This window comes from Conger conger, chromosome 4 (assembly GCF_963514075.1).
Source record: "Conger conger chromosome 4, fConCon1.1, whole genome shotgun sequence".
Classification (NCBI taxonomy): Eukaryota; Metazoa; Chordata; class Actinopteri; order Anguilliformes; family Congridae; genus Conger; species Conger conger.
Window position 1 is genome coordinate 74,558,792 of NC_083763.1, and position 22,500 is coordinate 74,581,291.

The window sequence follows — 22,500 nt, forward strand, 5'->3', positions numbered from 1 at the left end:
GTGCAAGGGCCTGTGTTTCATCACATGTCACAAACTCCAAGAGTGGATTCATGAATAAAAATGTTTCCCGCAACCCAGGTTTGGTGTAAATACCCCTTGAAGACTTGAGTTACTTGGTAGCAGAGGACTGTATTCCACACACCTGCTGTCTCCTCACACTCGGAGTGCTTACATTACATTAATGGCAGAAGCTCTTATCCAGAGCGGCATATAGTTGATTAGACTAAGCCGGAGACAATCCTCCCCTGGAGCAATGCAGGGTTAAGGGCCTTGCTCAGGGGCCCAACGGCTGTGGGGATCTTATTGTGGCTACACCGGCAATAGAACCACCAACCTAGCGTGTCCCAGTCATGTACCTTAACCACTACGCTACAGGCTGCCCCCGCCCCCAGAATAGACACTTCCAGAAAAAATCTGTCACATTCTGTGTTTTTTCCCCCAATTAATGTTTTAGATCACCACTTTTCGGAAGTTCTCACCTCATTCATTACCATTGTCACACCCCGTGTTGTGTTCTAGTTTTGCGTTTGTTAGTTTTGTCCTAACTCCCCCTCCGTACCCCTCACTCCATTCATTCATTTCACCTGTGTGTAACTCCCTCACCTCCACTCACACACCTGATGGTCATTTCAGTTTATTTCACCTGTGTGTAACTCCCTCACCTCCACTCACACACCTGATGGTCATTTCAGTTTATTTCACCTGTGTGTAACTCCCTCACCTCCACTCACACACCTGATGGTCATTTCAGTTTATTTCACCTGTGTGTAACTCCCTCACCTCCACTCACACACCTGATGGTCATTTCAGTTTATTTCACCTGTGTGTAACTCCCTCACCTCCACTCACAGACCTGACGGTCATTTCAGTTCATTTCACCTGTGCGTAACTCCCTCACCTCCACTCACACACCTGATGGTCATTTCAGTTTATTTCACCTGTGTGTAACTCCCTCACCTCCACTCACACACCTGACGGTCATTTCAGTTTCGCTCACCTGTGTATATATACTTGTATGCCCGCCCTTTTACTTTGCTATTGTTATGCGTTACCGGCGTTCTCTCAAGCGGTTTCCTGACCGTCTACTCTGTGTATCGACCCACTTCCGGATAAGTAGACCTCTGATTTCTGAACGCCGACTCTGTCCTGTAAACTCCTTGGCTTGTTATTCTGTACAGGAGCCCATCGCTGTGATTGTTTGCCGGTGATTGAACTCTGTCTGTCGAAATACGAAAATAAAACCTCAGCTCTGCCTACTTCCTGGTTGCAGCTGGTATCTCTGCTCGTCAGCCTGACAAGTTCCCCTCCTGAAGCACTCCGAGTCTGCTATTAAACATTCAGAGAGTTGAGTTTTCTGTAACGTTTTTTTCAACACAAATTCTAGAACTGCGGTGATTTTTACGTCGGTGTTTAAACGTTCACTTACTGATAGTGATTCTCATCACAACCTTGCGATCACACACCTTAAAGGGCTAATGAGGGTTCTCTGACATTGCTGTGAACATTATAAAAAAAAAAATATATACAGTATTTATGGATTCCAAAAAAACAAAAAAAAAACACCCACACATTACAATACAAATACTTTAGCTTCATGACCTTTAACTTTGACTTCGTGGTCAAGTGAATAATGCATCCCAGGATAATGAACCTTTTAAAAAAAAAAAAAACCTTTATGTTTAAAACGTGCAGGATTTCATTCAGATTAAGCAGCCATACCACCCTGTTCAGGTCAAATGCAAACAGCCTCTGAAAATGAGTACAGGAAAAGAGCAGAAACCCACGCTGGCAAACATCCAGAAACTTCCACCCTCGACCTACACTTCCTTAAACCAATTAATAACAGTCATTTGAGTTCCTCTATAGAAATTTCCGGCACTGCTAAACAAAATCGCCAGGGGTAACAAGCATCGAGTGTGACCACCTCATCACACACACCCACACACACACACACACACACACACACACATATTTATATACAAAATCGCTAGCAGTAGAATTAATCGAGTGTGACTCATAACGCAACACACTCACAGCCCACAATATGTAAATTGGCCCTACATGCTAATGGGGTGCTTTCATTATGTTTTTTATGTTTAGCAGAATTAAATCAGCCGGACAAGGCAACGAAACAAGGCCATGAAAGCCCCCATTTACCGCAAGCTTCCCGGGATTAATAAAACAACGGCAAAAACCGTGGAGCGAGAGGGAGCGCAGTCAGCAGAAAGCGTCCAAACGTCTTATAAGAAAAAAATTTAAAACACCGTTAAAAACTCACCGAGCGGTTGCCCGGCGATGATGCGGGCGTTCTCCCCGGAAACGGCGGCCCGGGCGTTCCGTTCGCTCAGGTACTGCACGAAGGCGAAGCCCTTGTGCACGGAGCAGCCCACGATCTTCCCGTACTTGGCGAAGATGACCTCGATGTCCGTCTTCTTGACGATGGCCGTGTTGAGGTTGCCGATGAAGACTCTGGAGTTGAGCGACCTGGGGTCGTTCTTGTTGGTCACGTTGCTGGTCTGACTCTTACCGGTCATTCTCCTCCGAAGCCCTTCCTAGGACACGGGAGAGAGAGAGAGAGAGCGAGAGAGAGAGAGAGAGAGAGAGAGAGAGAGAGAGAGAGAGAGACGGGAATGCCGGATTACATGGGCGGAGGAAACACGGGCGCGGTCGCCCCAGACACAGGCGGGCGGCAACACAACACACCTGTGTTCCACCTGAACTCCACACCTGTGTTCCACCTGAACTCCACACCTGTGTTCCACCTGAACTCCACACCTGTGTTCCACCTGAACTCCACACCTGTGTTCCACCTGAACTCCACACCTGTGTTCCACCTGAACTCCACACCTGTGTTCCACCTGAACTCCACACCTGTGTTCCACCTGAACTCCACACCTACCACACCTGTGTACTATAGGAAGTGTAGTGTTACATAATTGTCAGCCTGTAGCCTAGTGGCTAAGGTACATGACTGGGGCAGCCTGTAGCCTAGTGGCTAAGGTACATGACTGGGGCAGCCTGTAGCCTAGTGGCTAAGGTACATGACTGGGGCAGCCTGTAGCCTAGTGGCTAAGGTACATGACTGGGGTGGTTCAAGGGCTGGTGTAGCCATAATACGATCCACACAGCTCCAGGGGATTGGCTCCAGCTTAGTCCCATGAACTGTAAGTTGCTTTGGGTAAAAGTGTCTTTATTATTACTAACTTTAATGATAATAATAATAATAGCAAAACATTATTTCAGTGAAATATCTAGCTGTATATAAAAATATAAGCCTTTGTTATTCTAGATGAGAGCATATTGTAAATGTCTTACTGTAACATGGTGTAATTCTCAGTCAGCACTAACCAAACAAAGACACAATAATCAGACTAGACTGTGGTCTCCCCCCAGGGTATAATGCGGTTCCCTTTGTACTGAGAAACAAGCAACAGGTAGAAACAACTGGAATGAACATTCGAGCCGTATTCAGAGGTAGTGCTATTCTTATATTTAATTCAGTGTCTACAGGCAGACCGGCAGAGTGGCAGAACTGTGGTATTCATTCATTCGTTCATTATCTTAACCCACTTATCCTGAACAAGGTTGTGGGGGGGCTGGAGCCTATCCCAGCATACATTGGGCAAAAGGCAGGAATACACCCTGGACAGGTCACCAGTCTATCACAGGGCACACACACCATTCACTCACACACTCATACCCACGGCCGGCAGAACTGTGGTCTAAATCTGGAATATCTGCTGCCATTCTTGGTCACGTCCCCTATCTGTGGCGACATGGCTCAGGCAGTAAGAGCAGTCGTCAGGCAGTCGGAGGGTTGCCGCTTCGATCCCCCGCCCGGGCTGTGTCGAAGTGTCCCTGAGCAAGACACCTAACCCCTAAATGCTCCTGACGAGTTGGTCGGTGCCTTGCATGGCAGCCAATCGCCGTCGGTGTGCAAGTGTGTGTATGAATGAGTGAATAAGAAGCATCAATTGTACAGCGCTTTGGATAAAGGCGCTATATAAATGCCAACCATCTATCTGCTCTGATCCCCCGGTGGGGGGATGAGCTGCCCACTGCAGTGGGGAGAACAGGACTCCCCGTTTTCTGACGCAAATGAAACAGCCCTCTCCACTGGGACTTTGCCCCCCCAACATGGTTTGACCAGCTGAAGCATAGGTTTTGAGGCAACTGGTAGCTGGCATTTCAAGCTGGTCATAGCTCGATTTTACTCCAGGGATGGTATTTACTTTCAGTATTGCTGGGTTGTATTTCAGCTAACTACACGTATTGATCACACAGTTATATTCCTGAAACTAACGCCAATGTTTTCCACGATTGTACATCACTCTGGGTAACTCTAAATATGACCTACTGCTCAGACACTGAGTCACGTTGAAGGTGTTCTGGATGGTAACCGAAGCCTTTGCCACAGTTTGTATTTCAGTGCAGGCACTGCATGTTCTGTCCTTGAAAGTGGCTGTTCTCGATAACGCACAGCGTAAAGCATTAAATGAAAAAAAAGGAAACGCAGTACGATTTAAAAATTGCTAGTTTTCCAGCTTCTTGATACTTTTCCCACAATGCAACAAACAGCATTTGACCGTGAAGAACATCGGCAGTGCTTTAGTGTGACAGACCGCATCACCGTCGTGTACTACTGTGAAAAATATAAACTGTGATACAAGGAATTGCTTACAGTGAACATAATTACAGCTCCTCCAGTATAGCTGAACGCTCGTTGTGAATCGCCCAGGTCTAGCTTCATTTAAATTCTGCATTTACATTATCAACATCAGATCATCTCCAACCATGAAGTAACACAGTGTGAGCCACATTAACTCATCCTGAGTCATGACAACCAATCCGTCAATCACTGAGTCGTGAGAACCGATCAAAAGACTCGCACTGCTGACCGCAGTTAAAAAAATACCCTGACTGGTTCAGATCACCCAGCTGCTAAGCAACTCCACATTTCTCCAGCTCTGCATCGGGGGGAGATGAAACCTCGTTCTCCCATCGAGCTCAGAAGAAACGGTCTCATGTCTGTGTGTGTTTATGGTGAAGAGCAGGAGTCAGGGGAATAAATGTGAAGTGAAGAATTATGTGATCAGCTGCAGGATTCAGGCCTTCAGAGGTTAACCACCCCCCACCCCCCCTCGCCCCCTCAGCGGGGGCTAAGCACCAGCAGACTGTGTGTTTGACTGAACACTCCATCTCCTTCAGACGGACCAGAAACAGGCCCATTACCTGCAGCTGTTCCCTGGGACGAGGTGGAGGTAATTCACCTGGCCTCTACACCCCAGAGGTAGTCTACATTGGTCATTAATATCCACCCCCCCCCACCCCTAATCCATTACCCCATGATCCTGGCTCAAAGACCGCTGATAAAGACATCCAGCTACTGTTCCTACAAAGAGCTGAAGAAAACAGACGCAAGGCAGAGTTGAGACAGTAGCATCACCACAACAGCTGTCTCTGTGACAATCGATGACCAGCACTCTTATGGTTTGGGCATTGTGAAGGTCCGGAAGATCTAATCCTTGAGGGACAATGATGATGTCTAACCCTAACCCAAATCCTGATCCTAACCCTAGCCCCAACCCAAGACCTAAACATAACCCTAACCCTAGCCCTAGCCCTAACCCTTGCACTAATCCTGACCCAAATCCTAACCCTTAACACTTGCCCTAAACATAACCCAACCACAAAACCTTGACTGTAACTCTAAGCAGGTTCAGCTCGCACAGAGGCAAAGCACAAAGATATCTACAGCTTTACAATTCCCTCAGATGTTTGCGCACCTCATAAAAAAGGCTTTCAATATTTCTCTTAGTTTTCTTTTTTTGGAAAGCAAAGAAGAGACTTCACACAGATACAGTACTGTACTCCAACTCAACCCCCCCCCCCCACCCCCACCCCCCACCCTCTCCCAGTCCCAGTGTGGCCCTCTAAAGCTAGCCCCATAATTCCGAAATGTGCCCACGCCGGTTCCCTATACTCTCCTGGTGGGAGGAAAACAACACCACACATTCGGGGGCCTATAATTACGGATCCCTGCTAATCCATTCTGAAGATGGATGCAGCAGTTACGGGACACGTGGGAATGTGCACCATCATCTTGAATGAGCCACCTGCACAGTGCCATTGACAGCCAGACAAAGGACAGAAACCGGCAAACATGTTGAATCAACTCTCACAGAGTTAATGTGCCCTCAAGTCAAACTGGACGTTTACTGCACTCACACGCATACACAGGCACACACACACACACACACACACGTACACACACACACGTACACACACTCATTAAGTGTGGTCACTTTACTTTTGCTGTCTGTGACAATATCCCAACCAACTGTACTCAATGAGTCCAACACAAGAGGTTGGTGGGATGAAAGATAAAATTCATGGAATGTGTCAATCAGGGTGTGGTACTAAAGCTGACCCTCCCTTTAGTGTCCTGAGTGCCAGCCAGCTGGTACTACCCCACAGGATGACTGCCTGTTAAAGGCACACTGACTGAGCCACCCTTTACACCAGGGCTGCCCAACCCTGCTCCTGGCAATCTACCGTCCTGTAGATTTTCACTCCAACCCTCACAAAGCATGCCTCATTCAACAGCTAGAGCAGGGCTGCCCAACCCTGTTCCTGAAGAGTGAGAACATACATGGTAGAACCTCTAGAAACAGCATTTGGCAACCCTGCATTACACAATGGATGCTCAGATCTGGTTCTCAAATCCAAATCCGGCCCTGGATTTATTTTCTCCCAGGTAGGTAACTGAACAATTAGTGCCACTGGCTAGATTATATTGACTCCTGACTCCCAGATAAAGGGACGGTGGAAAACCAGCAGTTCTCGGCCCTGAGGAACAAAGACTCACATTCTCAGAATAAAGGGTTCCAAATGGTTCCTCTTCGTCTCCACAGAGTAACCCTATCTAGTTCAAGAGCTTTAAAGGATTAAATCTGGGAACTTTCACTACCACAGGGGGTTCTACATGCTTTTTTTAGAGTTGCTTTTTTAGAGTGTATATTCCTGCTAACAAATGCCTTGGTAACAAGAACACATAAGGACAATCACGTCTCTTTATCCCAAAATGGCATTCAGCTCCTTAACCATGTTAATGACCAAAAAAAACGTATCTCTTATTTTTATTGATAGTTTTTTGGTATGTTTCTAATGCATTTTAAATGAGATGTCACTGTACATTATGTGGTTTCAATAGATTCTCTTGCTGATCTACTTTGAATGTGTGAAGGAAATACCCTCCAAGGGCAATGAAGAATCTATTTATCCATCCATCCATCTAGCCTGCTGGAGCCTGCTGAGCTGGGCCCTGCACTGAATGCTAACAGGGTTAACGCAGCCACTCAGGATTTATGGCTTATTCTTTATTTCATGAGTCCGAGGTCTGAGACGCGCCATTGGTGGCTCTTCAAGGCTGCCCGAGAGAAGCGCAATCGGAAAGCTGTCAATCAACATCTTCCCATCTTTCAACTTCCCATCCCAACCCCTCCGTAAACCTCTCTCTCTCTCCCTTCTGCACTGTCTCTCGCTCCCTCTCTCGCTCTCTCCCTCCCTCGATACCAGCCCCGGGTCAGACGTTACAGGGCCCGACATCCTGTCCAATTAGCCTCTGCTCCACATCAGAGAACCCCTCTGGAAAGGTTTCTGATGGCGGTGGGCACTGACGCACACTGATGGCAGATGAAGCTGCGCTCTCCCGCGCGGACTGTGAACAGTCCAGGGAAATCAAGTGGAGCGACCGACTCAGCTGCCATTACGGGAGTGAGTGACATCTACCACAGAGTAAGAATCCACCATAGAGTGACAATCCACCATAGAGTGAGAGTCCACCACAGAGCAAGAATCCACCATAGAGTGACAATCCACCATAGAGTGAGAGTCCACCACAGAGCAAGAATCCTCCACAGAGCGATATCCACCACAGAGCAAAATCCACCACAGAGAATCTACCACAGAGCAGTATCCACCACAGAGTAAGAATGCACCACAGAAAATCTACCACAGAGCAACATCCACCACAGAGTAAGAATCCACCATAGAGTGAGAGTCCACCACAGAGCAAGAATCCACCATAGAGGGAGAATCCACCACAGAGCGTGAGTCCTACAAGGCTGGCCCAAGATGAGGACGTGCCCCTGTGGGTTTACAGCTTCACATGCCCCATTAATCTCCATCAGCCCAGGCTGCTGTCTCCTGCACTGGAGCATTATGGGTACTGAGCCTCCCACCCTAACCAGGAAAGAGTTCCCTCCTCAACTCTGTACGGCAGTGGAGCATTGTGGGTACAGAACCTCTGCAGGCACGTAACCGCAAGGTTCGATGTTCCAGTCCCTAGCAGACCGCGTTGGCCCGATCTGAACTGCTTCAGTAGCCACGCAACCGTGCACGTGAGTGAATAACGTAAAACAAATTACAGTATACCGTTAGTGGCAAAACAAATTACCGAGCAGTGTAAGTAGGACAGCCTTGCAGAAAGAGGAGAGTGACATCATTAATAGAACAAGTGTAGCGGGCGTTTTACTCGGCTGGTCAGCTAGCGAATCACGCAGAGCGAAGCCTCCCGGCAGGTTACCGTGACGACACTCTGGTGACACAACCAAATTCAAAATGATGTCGTCGCCGGCGGCGCAGGGAGCCTTCCTCTCTCGCTGGCTGGCGAGTCGTTTCTCTTCTGAGCCTTTGGGCGAGCGAGAGGCCGGGGGTTCGAAACCGACCTCGAGAAAATCTCTAACCCGTCGCACGTAACTCCGTCACGACTGTTGCGTCACCAGCACATATTAGGATTAGCAGATGCTAGCGTAGCCTTGGTGCCTGTATCCAGGTTCCTGAGGCCCATGATCGATTGACTGACTGATTGATTGATTGATTGAAATAAAAAAATACACAAGGCCCCTCTGTCCAAAGAATATTTACTGTCCTGAAAGTCATCCAAAGGCCAGGGCTCTGTAAATCCTCTGTGGAAAGGGCACTTCTCGGTCTGGCTGTTTTGGCAAACCCCCCCCTTGGCTGTTTTGGTTGATTAAACCGTCTTCCACATTGGTCGTGCCCCTCTGGCCTTGATATTTTATCACCCTGATCCATGGCCATCTAAAAGAAGAACACCTGATCCCCCTGCTGCCCCCGGCTGCCCCCATCCCGGCCGGAGGACAGCCGTAACGAGCCGATAGCGGTAATCTAGGGCCCACGGGCTCACGATGTCAGAGGACAGGAGGTGAGAACGTTCACAACATCCGCAGAGACGCAATGAACTGCCTCCCTCGTTCAATAACTCAGCTCTCTCCCTCTCTCCATCTCTCCCTCTCTGTCTCTCTCTCCATCTCTCCCTCCATCTCTCTCCCTCGTTCAATAACTCAGCTCTCTCCCTCTCTCCATCTCTCCCTCTCTGTCTCTCCATCTCTCCCTCCATCTCTCTCCCTCGTTCAATAACTCAGCTCTCTCCCTCTCTCTCCCTCTCTCTCTCCATCTCTCCCTCTCTATCTCTCCATCTCTCCCTCGTTCAATGACTCATCTCTCTCCCTCTCTCTCCCTCTCTCTCTCCATCTCTCCCTCTCTATCTCTCCATCTCTCCCTCGTTCAATGACTCATCTCTCTCCCTCTCTCTCTCTCCATCTCTCTCTCTCGCCATCTCTCTCCCTCTCTCTCCATCTCTCCCACTCCATCTCTCCCTCCATCTCTCTCCCTCGTTCAATGACTCATCTCTCTCCCTCTCTCTCCCTCTCTCTCTCCATCTCTCCCTCTCTATCTCTCCATCTCTCCCTCATTCAATGACTCATCTCTCTCCCTCTCTCTCTCCATCTCTCTCTCTCGCCATCTCTCTCCCTCTCTCTCCATCTCTCCCTCTCGATCTCTCTCTCTCTATCTCTCTCTCCATCTCTCTCCATCTCTATCTCTCCCTTCCTCTATCTCCCTCTCTCCCACCATCTCTCCCTCTCTTTCCATCTCTCCCTCTCTCTCCATCTCTCTCTCATCTTTCTCTCTCTCTCTCTCTCTCTCTCTCCCCCCATATTTCATATTCGCAGTGTCCATAAAGCCGATTTGGTGACCCCGCTCTGGGGGTATATTCCCGGGGGTCGCCTCGGTAACGGATGGGAGCGGGGGGTCGCCTCGGTAACGGATGGGAGCCGTGCGGAGCACCTGCGGTCACGCTCCCCTCTCAGGAGCGCCGCTCGTGCGATCGATACCTCCGCTTTTCCTTCGTCTCCTTCTCTTTAACAGACTGCCTCGGGAGAGGCTTTGCATATTTACAGACAAACAGAAGCGGGCCGCTCACCCTCAGAAGGCGGTTGGCGGGGGTCGGAGGTTCTGGCGGGATAGAGACCGCAGGCTGCTTATTGGGGTCACCTGACGGAGCAACCTCCATTCTGTACTCGCACGGCTAATGTGTTAGCAGAGTGAAGGTCACTTCACGTGTCACAGACACACACACACTCACAAACACACACACACGCACACACTCACAAACACACACACACACACTCACAAACACACACACACGCACACACTCACAAACACACACACACACACTCACAAACACACACACACACACACTCACAAACACACACACTCCCTCTCTCTCATACAAACACACAGGCATGTACACACACACACACACACACACAAACGCACACTCCCTCTCTCTCATACAAACACACACACATGTACACAATCACAAACACACACACACTCCCTCTCTCTCATACAAACACACACACAGGCACACACCTCACTCGTACAAACACACACATACACACGCACACTCCCTCTCTCTCATACAAACACACAGGCATGTACACACACACACACACACACACACACAAACGCACACTCCCTCTCTCTCATACAAACACACACACATGTACACACTCACAAACACACACACACTCCCTCTCTCTCATACAAACACACACACATGTACAAACTCACAAACACACACACACTCCCTCTCTCTCATACAAACACACACACATGTACACACTCACAAACACACACACACTCCCTCTCTCTCATACAAACACACACACAGGCACACACCTCACTCATACAAACACACACATACACACGCACACTCCCTCTCTCTCATACAAACACACACACACACACACACACACACACACACTCCCTCTCTCTCATACAAACACACTCTTAAAAAGGATGGTTCGTTGCACCGCGGATGCTTGCAAGCGGCTGCACTCTTTCCATGGACTCCATGTGAAATGAGCCTCTTCTGGAGGGCGAGGTGAGTTGAGGCGGACCAAAGGACGCTGGAACAAAGCGCTGCACACCGCATTCGTGCACAGTTAATTCAGACATCCTCCGCTCCGGCGCCGGAGAGCCACAGGGTCTGCTGCCTTTTATTGTTACTCAGCGCTACAGTAGCGCGGGAATCGATCTGTTAAAGCAGCTAATTACGCAGCTTACTCAGGTCAGCCGGTTTATTGGGTCTGAAGCCTTCGCCCGGCTTAAAGGGGCGGTGCATGGGCCCGAGGAAGTCCATCGTGTCGGGGTGAGCTGCAGCGGATATCCAGAACACCCCTCAAACCTCGGCAAAACTATGGGGATGGATAGATCATGTAGTACTCTGGGTAAGGAGGCAACATTGGCTCAGGCGGTAAGGGCAGTCGTCTGGCAGTCGTCTGGGTTGCCGGTTCGATCCCCCGCCCTGGGCGTGTCGAAATGTACCTGAGCAAGACGCCTAACCCCCGATGGCTCCTGACGAGCTGGTTGGTGCCTTTGCCAAATGGTTGGTGCCAATTGCTCCATTTCCCCCTGCGGGTCTGGAGTTTGGGAGTGGACTGGATGTGGTGGCTTTACCCAGGTTCCCCTCAGAGTAACGCTACAGGCAGACATGGGAGTAGAAAGCTGACGGCATCAGAGGAAGCACAGAGCGTGGAGCCCGCTTGGTAAAACAAGTGGGCCTTTACGTAACCCTCCTGTTATGTTTGGGGTCAATTTGACCCCATTCAGTGTTTGACATCTCTTTAAAACCAGTTCATATTTTCTTCATCTTGATACCGCATGATTTTTTACATTTTCTATTTTGGTGTGAACTTGCGATAAACTGCAATAATGCTGTGGTTTCAGAAGTCCTGTACCAACTTTGCATGTGTTGCGTGGGCTTATTTTGACCCTCTGTAACTGTACAAAATGTCAGAAAAACTTTTTCTCAGATTTCTTTCTGGATAATTCTGCTGGCACTTTCCCATACAGGTGCCAAACCTTCACTTCACTAAAATGAGATTTTAGTGAAGTGATATATTCACGGATAAAAGGCTAATCACCTGGGAGACAATAAGGAGGCGACACTCAAAGTGTCAGAATTTGAGTTTTGCAACAATTTGGCATTCATAGAAACCGTTGGGGTCAAACATAAACGCGGTCACAACCTCTGAACGTAATGTGAGGGTTGGGGAGCATCGCCGAGTCTTTCAGAGAGACTGAGAGTGCGGGGGACGGGCTGTCTGTCGATTCTGCACTCCTGTAGTCCGTTAAAGGCCACGCCCTGACAAGCTAATGCTGCCAGCTGATTGTTTTACTTGATTTATTTTATTGAACAAATAGGCCCTCTCATCCTCCGCTTAACTGTCACCTTCACTTCGGTGAGATGGTGACAAGGCCCTCCACTCAATCCATGAGCGCCATTCTATCATTTTCCCCTAAATTCAATTACAGTATATGAGTGGAAAAACAAAATCAATATCGGTGCATTAACTTTGGACATGAATGAGTTTGTTCACTTCTGTGCCTGGCAAGCTGTGTTAGTGAAGATGAAAGCAAAACACGTTCAATTCAATTAAAATTCTAAATTGCGGAGAATCCAGATCATGCACCCAGTGAAATGGAAAATAAATAAATCGATAGACGACGGGGATAATTAAGGTGTGTGAGCGTGTCGTTGCAGGAGACGGCCGAAAGGAGGGCCCAGGCTGGCACAGGGTGCAGACGTTGAACCCCTCACACGAGTGTTGTATGACAGAAAGGACATGTTTCCGACCGAGACGCTCGCCGCACCACGTCTGCTCTCAGCGTCTCGCGTCTCCGGGATCGCGCTGTCGTGAACGACGTTGACTTCATCGCACGCCGCCGATTGGACGGCCAGGCCGGAGCATGGAACGCTGTGTCACTGTCATAAACACGCTTTAAACGCACTGGGCGGCCTCATTCCTTTCACTAATGTGAAGAGCACTCTTGGCGTCTCGTTGCCATAGAGGCAACAGAGCTTTGCCCGAAACGTCGTGCTGCACTTTGACTCCCCCACACCCCACCTGCCTGAACCTGCCCTACACCCCACCTGCCTGAACCTGCCCCACACCCAACCTGCCTGAACCTCCCCCACACCCCATGTCCCCAAACCTGCCCTGCACCCCACCTCCCCAAACCTGCCCTGCACCCCACCTCCCCAAACCTGCCCTGCACCCCACCTCCCCAAACCTGCTCTGCACCCCACCTCTCCAAACCTGCCCTGCACACCACCTCTCCAAACCTGCCCTGCACACCACCTCTCCAAACCTGCCCTGCACCCCACCTCTCCAAACCTGCCCTGCACACCACCTCTCCAAACCTGCCCTGCACCCCACCTCCCCAAACCTGCCCTGCACCCCACCTCTCCAAACCTGCCCTGCACACCACCTCCCCAAACCTGCCCTGCACCCCACCTCTCCAAACCTGCCCTGCACACCACCTCTCCAAACCTGCCCTGCACCCCACCTCTCCAAACCTGCCCTGCACCCCACCTCCCCAAACCTGCCCTGCACCCCACCTCCCCAAACCTGCCCTGCACACCACCTCCCTGAACCTCCCCCACACCCACCTCCCAATCCCTTTTCTCTCTCTCTTGCTCTATCTTTCCCTCTCTTTTTCTCTCTCTCCCCTTTTCTCTCACATCCTCTCTCTCTCCATCTCACTCTTCCTCTCTCTAATTCTCTTTCTCCATAAATATCACGCTGTCTCAACCCCCCATCTCTCTCTCTCTCTCTCTCGCTCTCTCTCTTAATTTGCCTTTCTTGTTCTCCCATCCCCTCTGATCTCCATCTCTTTGTGAAGTCACCGGTTTCTCGTGCAGTGCCTTGAGCATTAATCAAATTAAGGTGTAATTAAATTGGGCCATCTCTCAATGGGGACGGCTTCATCCCCAGTGGAAGTAGGAGAGGGGGGAGGGCGGGTGTAATGTTCTCTGCGCAGGTTGTGTCAGTTCATCTAATTGCCCAAAAGGAAGGGCTTCTTCGACTCCGTGAATGCTGGGGAGACGAGGCCTTTTCCCCGGTCGCCGACAAGCTTAATTCTCTCTATTTTTATTTTTTTTTGCCTGCTAATCTCGGCCATTAGCTGACGGGGGGAAGACGCAACGCAGCGTGGAGCTGCACACTGTCACCACACAAACCATCCGTCTCCATTAGGGCCCGGTACCCCCACCCTGACCAAAAACCCCCAAATCTCTATGTGAGACACACCCGGGATAGAGCAGATACCACACAGTGTGTGTGTGTGAGTGTGTGTGTGAGTGCGTACGTGTGTGTGCTATGTGTGTATGCGTGAGTTTGTGTGCTGTGTGTGTGAGTGTGTATTGTGTATGTGTGTATGTGTGAGTGTGTGTGAGTGTGTGTGTGTGTGTGTATGTGTGAGTTTGTGTGCTGTGTGTGTGAGTGTGTATGTGTGTGTGTGTGTGAGTGTGTATGTGTGTGTGTATGTGTGAGTTTGTGTGCTGTGTGTGTGAGAGTGTATATGTATGTGTGCTATGTGTGTATGTGTGAGTTTGTGTGCTGTGTGTCTGTGTGAGTGTGTATGTCTGTGTGAGTGTGTGTGCCTTTATGTGTGTATGTGTGTGTGTGTGTGTGTGTGTATGTGTGTGTGTGTGTGTATGTGTGTGTGTGTGTGTACGTGTGTGTGTGTGTGTATGTGTTTTAACTGTCAATATTGGTGGTGCCAAGCAGAGCTGGTCCAGAACTAGTCCAGAACCATTACATTGCATTACATTGCATTACATCTTATCCAGAGCAACTTGTACAGCATTTTGCCATTTTTACAATAGATCCACGCACACGGCTGGATTTCCACTGAAGCGAAGCAGGTTAAGTACCTTACAGAAGGCTACAGCGGCAGTGTCCTACTCAGGAATCAAACCTGCAACCTTCTGAAAGAACTGGCCTTGCCAACCGCAAGGCCAGTTCTTTCACCATAATACCAGACTGCGGCCCGTTTTTTAAATGTATTTAACGGCGTGCTGTTTTCTAATCAATGCGCGCAGATTTAGCTTTCCCCGCTGAAAATCCCATTAGAATGCTCGTTTACATCGCAGGTGCCGCGTTAAAAAAAAGAGAAAAACGTCTTTAATGGGGACAAATTGCATCTCGTTTTCTCCCCACTCTCGCCCTCCTCTTCGTTAGCCTGATTAAGCCGCGCTGAAAATACAGCTCAGCCGAGTGCAACCTCACAGAAAACACACCGACACATTCAGCCCAACCTCACAGAAAACACACCGACACATTCAGCGCAACCTCACAGAAAACACACCAACACATTCAGCCCAACCTCACAGAAAACACACCAACACATTCAGCCCAACCTCACAGAAAACACACCAACACATTCAGCCCAACCTCACAGAAAACACACCAACACATTCAGCCCAACCTCACAGAAAACACACCAACACATTCAGCACAACCTCACAGAAAACACACCAACACATTCAGCCCAACCTCACAGAAAACACACCAACACATTCAGCCCAACCTCACAGAAAACACACCGACACATTCAGCCCAACCTCACAGAAAACACACCGACACATTCAGCCCCACCTCACAGAAAACACACAGACACATTCAGCCTAACCTCACAGAAAACACACCGACACATTCAGCCCAACCTCACAGAAAACACACCGACGCATTCAGCCCAACCTCACAGAAAACACACCGACACATTCAGCCCAACCTCACAGAAAACACACAGATGCATTCAGCTCCATGCGCTGTCTCCCATCAGCACACGCGCTGTTATGGCCCAAATGAGTGTGGGTAATGTGGGTCATGAGGGGTTATGTTTACTCATCACATTACGGCTTATGGCAGCACGGATGGTACAGTGGGTAGCACTGCCGCCTCACAGCAAGAGGGTCCTGGGTTTTAATCCCCGTTGGCCGGGGCCTCTCTGTGCAGAGTTTGCATGTTCTCCCCGTGTCTGCGTGGGTTTCCTCCGGGTACTCCGGTTTCCTCCCACAGTCCAAAGACATGCAGGTCAGGCTGATTGGAGAGTCTAAATTGCCCGTAGGTATGAGTGTGTGAGTGAATGGTGTGTGCGCCCTGCGATGGACTGGCGACCTGTCCAGGGTGTATTCCTGCCTTTCGCCCAATGTATGCTGGAATAGGCTCCAGCCCCCCTGTGACCCTGTTCAGGATAAGCAGGTTAAGATAATGGATGGATGGATGGACATTATTGCTTACTCGCGGCACTGAGGTAACACTGAACATTTTGACCTTTAGGATGTGCGGTCACAATTCACTGAAACTGTACACTCATCGAGCACTTTATTAGGTGAATTTTTACTACTTATTCATGCAACTATCTAATCAGCCAATTGCGTGGCAGCAGTGCGATACATACAGTCACATAGATACGGGTCAGGAGCTTCAGGAAATGTTCACATCAACCATCAGAATGGGGAAAGATTTTGATCTAAGTTACTTTGACCGTGGAATAATTGTCGGTGGCAGACAGGGTGGTTTGAGTATCTCAGAAACTGCTGATCTCCTGGGATTTTCATGCACAACAGTCTCTAGAGTTTGCAGAGAATGGTGCGAACAACAAAAAACACCCTGTGAGCAGCAGTTCTGCAGACAGAAATGTGTTGTTAATGAGAGACGTCAGAAGAGAATGGCCAGAGCTGACAGGAAGGTGACAGTAACGCAAATAGATTACAACACATTACAACAGTGGTATGCAGAAGAGCATCTCTGAACACACAACGCATCAAACCGCTAAGTGGATAGGCAACAGCAGCCGAAGACCGATAAGTCTGACAAATAAGTCGAATAAATACCTAAAAGTGCTCACTGAGTATATGTGCTCACAGTGTTCTTAACTGTGATGTAACAATCACTACTGGCAATGGAATGCGATTGAGTTCCAGACTTTACAACAACAAAAACATTCCAAAAGAAAACCTACTCTTCAAAGGGATAATGAAGTGAACATTTTTTTATAAACACGCTGCCAAGCCAATGCGACTGTCTTCAGGTAGTTGATGCAGGCCCAGGTTTTGCTGGCGCCATTGCACTTGTTTTGGCAGCGTGCAGTGAAGTTTGTGGGTGTTTCTCAACGCCTGTCGGAGCGAGACACAACAGCACACGGTGTCTTATGTCCACTGTCATAACACCTCGGTGACGCCCGCGATCATAACCCTGCGATAATGACTCAAACAGTGACAATGACTGCAGCAAAACGCTCGGCAAAGAATTGGTGCATTTGTCATAAAGATAATTGCCAGTGCCACAATGGGACATAATGCGCAAAAAGGGAAGCGATATGAGATGAGATATCCGTAAATGCAAATGTGCATTTCCACGCACGTTTTTAAAATGGCGGCCCTTCTATGTTGATTATACGGCCTCTACACAAAGTAAATCTCGAGCCACCTCTACACACAGAAGAGCAAAGGACGTAAACACTTGTGATTGCCAAATAATTTTCTGGAATGATTATGCTTGGCATGGAATTTTCTGGATTGATTATGCTTGGCATGGAATTTTCTGGAATGATTATGCTTGGCATGGAATTTTCTGGATTGATTATGCTTGGCATGGAATTTTCTGGATTGATTATGCTTGGCATGGAATTTTCTGGAATGATTATGCTTGGCATGGGATTTTCTGGATTGATTAAGCTTGGCATGGTATTTTCTGGAATGATTATGCTTGGCATGGAATTTTCTGGAATGATTATGATTGGCATGGAATTTTCTGGAATGATTATGCTTGGCATGGGATTTTCTGGAATGATTATGATTGGCATGGAATTTTCTGGAATGATTATGCTTGGCATGGAATTTTCTGGATTGATTATGCTTGGCATGGGATTTTCTGGAATTATTCTGAACAGCGGATTGTAATTATTTGTATATTTTTTTAAACCGCTTGAAAGGCCACAGCTCCTCCCTCACTGCGTCAGTCTGCAGGGCTGGTCCCGTAAACCCCCCCGAGAGGGGTCCCTAAAAGCATCAGCACCCCCCCTCCTACCCAAAAAAAAGGAACATATCGATCATTTACAAAAAGCTCTGAGGTAATTTCCTCCCACGAGCCAAAAAGGGTACAAAACCACATTCAAAATCAAAAACACATTCACATTAATACTTGCAGTCATTCAATATCACAGTCGTGAACATATTTGTTGTCACGATCATAAACGCATCTACAGTCACAAACTCACCCACATTCACAAGCATTAACTCAATTACCTCCCATGCCAATGTTGTGATCTTCTGCAACGCATAGCACGGCCGTTCACAGCGAATGGAAGATTTTCGAACTGTTGCCGTCTGAAACTGTTTCTGTCGGAGGGGAATCAACACGACCATTTGACCTTTTGCAGATAGAACAGCCAACAGTAAACTATTTTGACAAGCTGTGCAGATTCACAAAAGCAGGATACTGTATTTTCTCTTGCCAGGAAAAAGTATCCACTCGTGGTTTACGATTGGCTATATTATATATTGTACCTTACAATATCCTGCCAAACAGTGGAACAAGGCTGAATACTGTAGGGGAACATGATAATTAATAAATTATATTACACAGAACGCTGCCAAAAAGCATAAAACACTGTAGGATCACACATTTCTCATGTCTGGCATTTGGAAGCTCCGGGCAGACCGGTCTCCTCACACCCTGCATTGATATGCAGTCCACTGACACAGAGGGTTGTGTGTTCTCCTTGTATCTCCAGCCAGTACACAGACAACATGGAGGAGGACTATGTGCTTTCCAACACAGCTGCCCCTTTCGCAAAGTCTTTAGCAAGGACTTGCATGCTAACACTACCTGAGACTCCGACTCTTTCCAAAAGAGTTTTTTACCACTTTTACCACTTTTTTTCCTTTCTCTTGCTCCTTTTCTTGCTCCTAGCTCCGCCCATCAGGAGAGGCCAGAAAAAGAGTCGAGAAACAGCAAGAGGTGAAGACGGGGAAATTGAGAAAACGTGAATCAGGCAAACGGAAGGTCCTCGCTCCTTCAAACGTCAGTTGGAAGCCACGTCAGCTACAGACGTGGCAGATGGGGTCAAGTGGATCCGCAGGACGATAATTTATATGTCACGCTTTCTGAGGAAAATAGTTCCGCGAAGGATGTGCTCATGTTTCCTTGCTCAAAGGAAAGATTGGGAGTTCCTTGCTTCCACTTCTAGGTCCTAGAAGGAACATTTAAGGGGAATGGAATGGACGGTAGACCTCCTGAGATAACAATGTAGATGGTGGTATTCTGCTGGGTCAGTAGGGGGTGATCTTCCCTCAATGACCCCCAGTGCAGTGATGGGGACACTGTACTGCAGGAGAGGCCATCCTTCAGGCGAGACGTTAAGCTGAGGTCCTCACTCACTGGGGTCATTAAATGGTCCCGTGCTCTCTCCGCCAGTGCAGTGATAAGTCTGCAACGGTCTCTCGAAAGAATGGCCGAAAAAGAAAAGAGCAGGTTTTTTTGTTTTTTTTCCTCCTTGTTAACCACACAAAGACCCGCGGTTCAGAGTCATGGCGCCTTTGTCACGGTCCGCCGAGAACGCGACAGCGGCCGCTGTCCCCACGGAAACCACTTCATTACTTCTCCAGACGCCATGCGCCGTTCCTATTAAAAAAAAAAAATGCAATACGGCGTGTGCACTTTTCTCTAAATGCACAAACACAGACATCCAGGCGCATTATCATCACAGGGCTGAAGGTGGGAGAGAGCGTTTCGACATCCCATTTAGCTTTTATTCATTTCTTTATTTTACGTTTATGTTTTTTTTTTTCTCTCTCCCTTTTTTTGGGCCGTCTGCGTCTGCTGACAAGAGGACACAATTTAATTGGGCTCCCGGGCCCGAGAAAGGCACGGATTTTAAAACGCTTTTTAAATTCAGCGCTACGTAGCGCTTTCTCGCCCCTGGGTTAATGGCGGCCAGAAAAGCCTGTGTGCTTCATCCAGTCGTACTGAGCGAGAGAGAAACACATTTAAATGGTGTTACGCCACAAACTGTTGGGTGGCTGGCACCATCTACCATTAACTTTTTTTTTGATCTTTCCATATTCATTTTTTATTAATATATAAATTTGGCACCCGATGTGGGCCGAGACTGTCCAGTTCCCGCTCTAAATTTGGAAAGGCCAATTATCAGCAACCGTAGCCACGAGAACCGCGTGACGATTCGGGAGAGGGAGACAGGTCTCCGAACCACGCGATGTCATGAGCTGTTCCTTTTCACACTGCAGACTACAGCTCTGCCCACACAGACTACAGCTCTGCTCACACAGGTAGAGTCAGAGGAAGACCTCTCATATTCAGCTTTTACGTCCAGCCCGGAAACACCCAATTGAGCAATTGGGGTGGGGGGGGGGGGAAGCAAGGACCGACTGAGTGAGTAATGTGAGTGTGTGTGTGAGTGTGTGAGTGTGTGTGTGAGTGAGTGTGTGAGTGTGTGAGAGAGTGTGTGAGTGATCAGTCAGTGTAATGTGTGTGTGTGTGTGTGTGAGTGAGTGTGTGAGTGTGTGAGAGAGTGTGTGAGTGATCAGTCAGTGTAATGTGTGTGTGTGTGTGTGTGAGTGTGTGTGTGAGTGTGTGAGTGAGTGTGTGAGTGATCAGTCAGTGTGTAATCCCGCACCATGACCTCACATTACAGCCCCAGTCCGGAAGGTTCCACAGCCATTAACTCTGCAGTGAATAACAGCAGGCGTGCTTTACCGGCCCAACTGCCCCCACCTGCCCTGCTATACTGCCCCCACCTGCCCTGCTATACTGCCCCCACCTGCCCTGCTATACTGCCCCCACCTGCCCTGCTATACTGCCCCCACCTGCCCTGCTATACTGCCCCCACCTGCCCTGCTATACTGCCCCCACCTGCCCTGCTATACTGCCCCCACCTGCCCTGCTATACTGCCCCCACCAAGCCCTGACCCACTGCTACCCTCTCTTTTCTCATCTGTTTCTCTCCCTCCTTCCCTCCTTTTCTGTGTGTGTTTTCCTGGCTTGATCTCCTTCCCTTTTCTCTCTCCAACCGTATGTTTGATTGAGATTGTACAGCTGTGTTACCCAGTTCGTGGTTTGTTCGATTATTCTTCTCTCTCTCTCTTTCTATCCTTTTCTCTCTCTTTCTTTCTGTCCTTTTCTTTCTCTTTCGCTTATTTAATCTCTCCTTCCCTCCTTTTTCTCTCTGTCTCTCCCTCCTTTTCTCTGTCCCTCTCTTCCTTCTCCTCCTCGCTGTGGGGGAGAGGTTCACGGACGGTGGATAAGGGTGAGCGGTGTGTGGTACAGCCCGGGGTGCCGTGGGTTTAGCCCGCACCGGTCCAGTGTGCGGATGGGCCCCACCGTTTATTATTGAACCCAAACCGGCCCAGGGCTGAGGGTGGTCAGCAGACACGCAGGCGACACATACGGTATCAGCAGTGTCGCAGAGTGAGGGGTTCGGTTCCGTTTGCAGGACGCCCGTGAGTTCTCGCGGTTCGACGACCGCACGCATTGTCACTATAGCAACCGTCCACTTCGCTAGCTAGCTACGTAAACAGAAACATTGCCGTTCCTTAAACAACTACCCTAGTAAGCTGGTGTCATCAGCAAACTTATGTCGTCCTTTTTAGTCAACTAATCACGACGGCGTGACTCTTCTGCCCCGGAGTCTGTGACCTCACTGAGCTCTGCAGGAGCAGGACACCTGTCGGAAAAACGCTCAAGGCGTCGGCACGACGTGAAAAACATCTCACCGTTTTTTCCATCCCTGAACACTTCGCAGACACTCTGTTAACGAAGCATAAATCAGCCTGAACACCCGTCGGACACAATCATTCCTACTCCGACACTGAAAACCCTTAATTAATAATGCATTACTGCGAGTACGTTTCCTTGGCTCTCTCACACTGTGAAGCAGCCAGGCCATGCTCAGCCTTCTCATCTGGGTGTTTCTGCGATTACATGCAGGTTTCATATGTGTCAGGCTCGCGTGTGTCAAATCAGTGAATGTGGGCTGCGTATGTGTGCATGTGTGTGTGTGTGTATGCCTGAGTGTGTGTCTGTGTTTTGTGCATGACCGTGTGTGCGCACATGTGTGTGTGTGTGTGTGTATTACTGTTGTAAAAGTGGTTTCTGCCCACACCTTCCTGGAAATTTTCAGACCTGCAGTCAGTCTGTGTGTGGGGGGGTGAGGGGTGAGGGGGTGGTTGACATTTGCCTGAATCTGATGGAGCTGTCAGGAAGAATGACTGTGGGGGGGGGGTGAAATGCATTCTGGGTAAAGACAGACCCTGCTGTGTAT

The 22,500-nt window shown here is 48.8% G+C and overlaps 1 protein-coding gene across 1 annotated transcript in view; it reads right to left on the reverse strand.

Moving 5' to 3' along the window:
* The window catches only part of LOC133126722 (RNA-binding Raly-like protein), a 194,086-nt gene that overhangs the window by 95,348 nt on the left and 76,238 nt on the right, over window positions 1-22,500 (reverse strand). Inside the window, 1 exon segment of the mRNA XM_061239058.1 lies at window positions 2,279-2,552. Within this exon segment, the coding sequence (XP_061095042.1) occupies window positions 2,279-2,534 (256 nt within the window). The 5' untranslated portion in view covers window positions 2,535-2,552.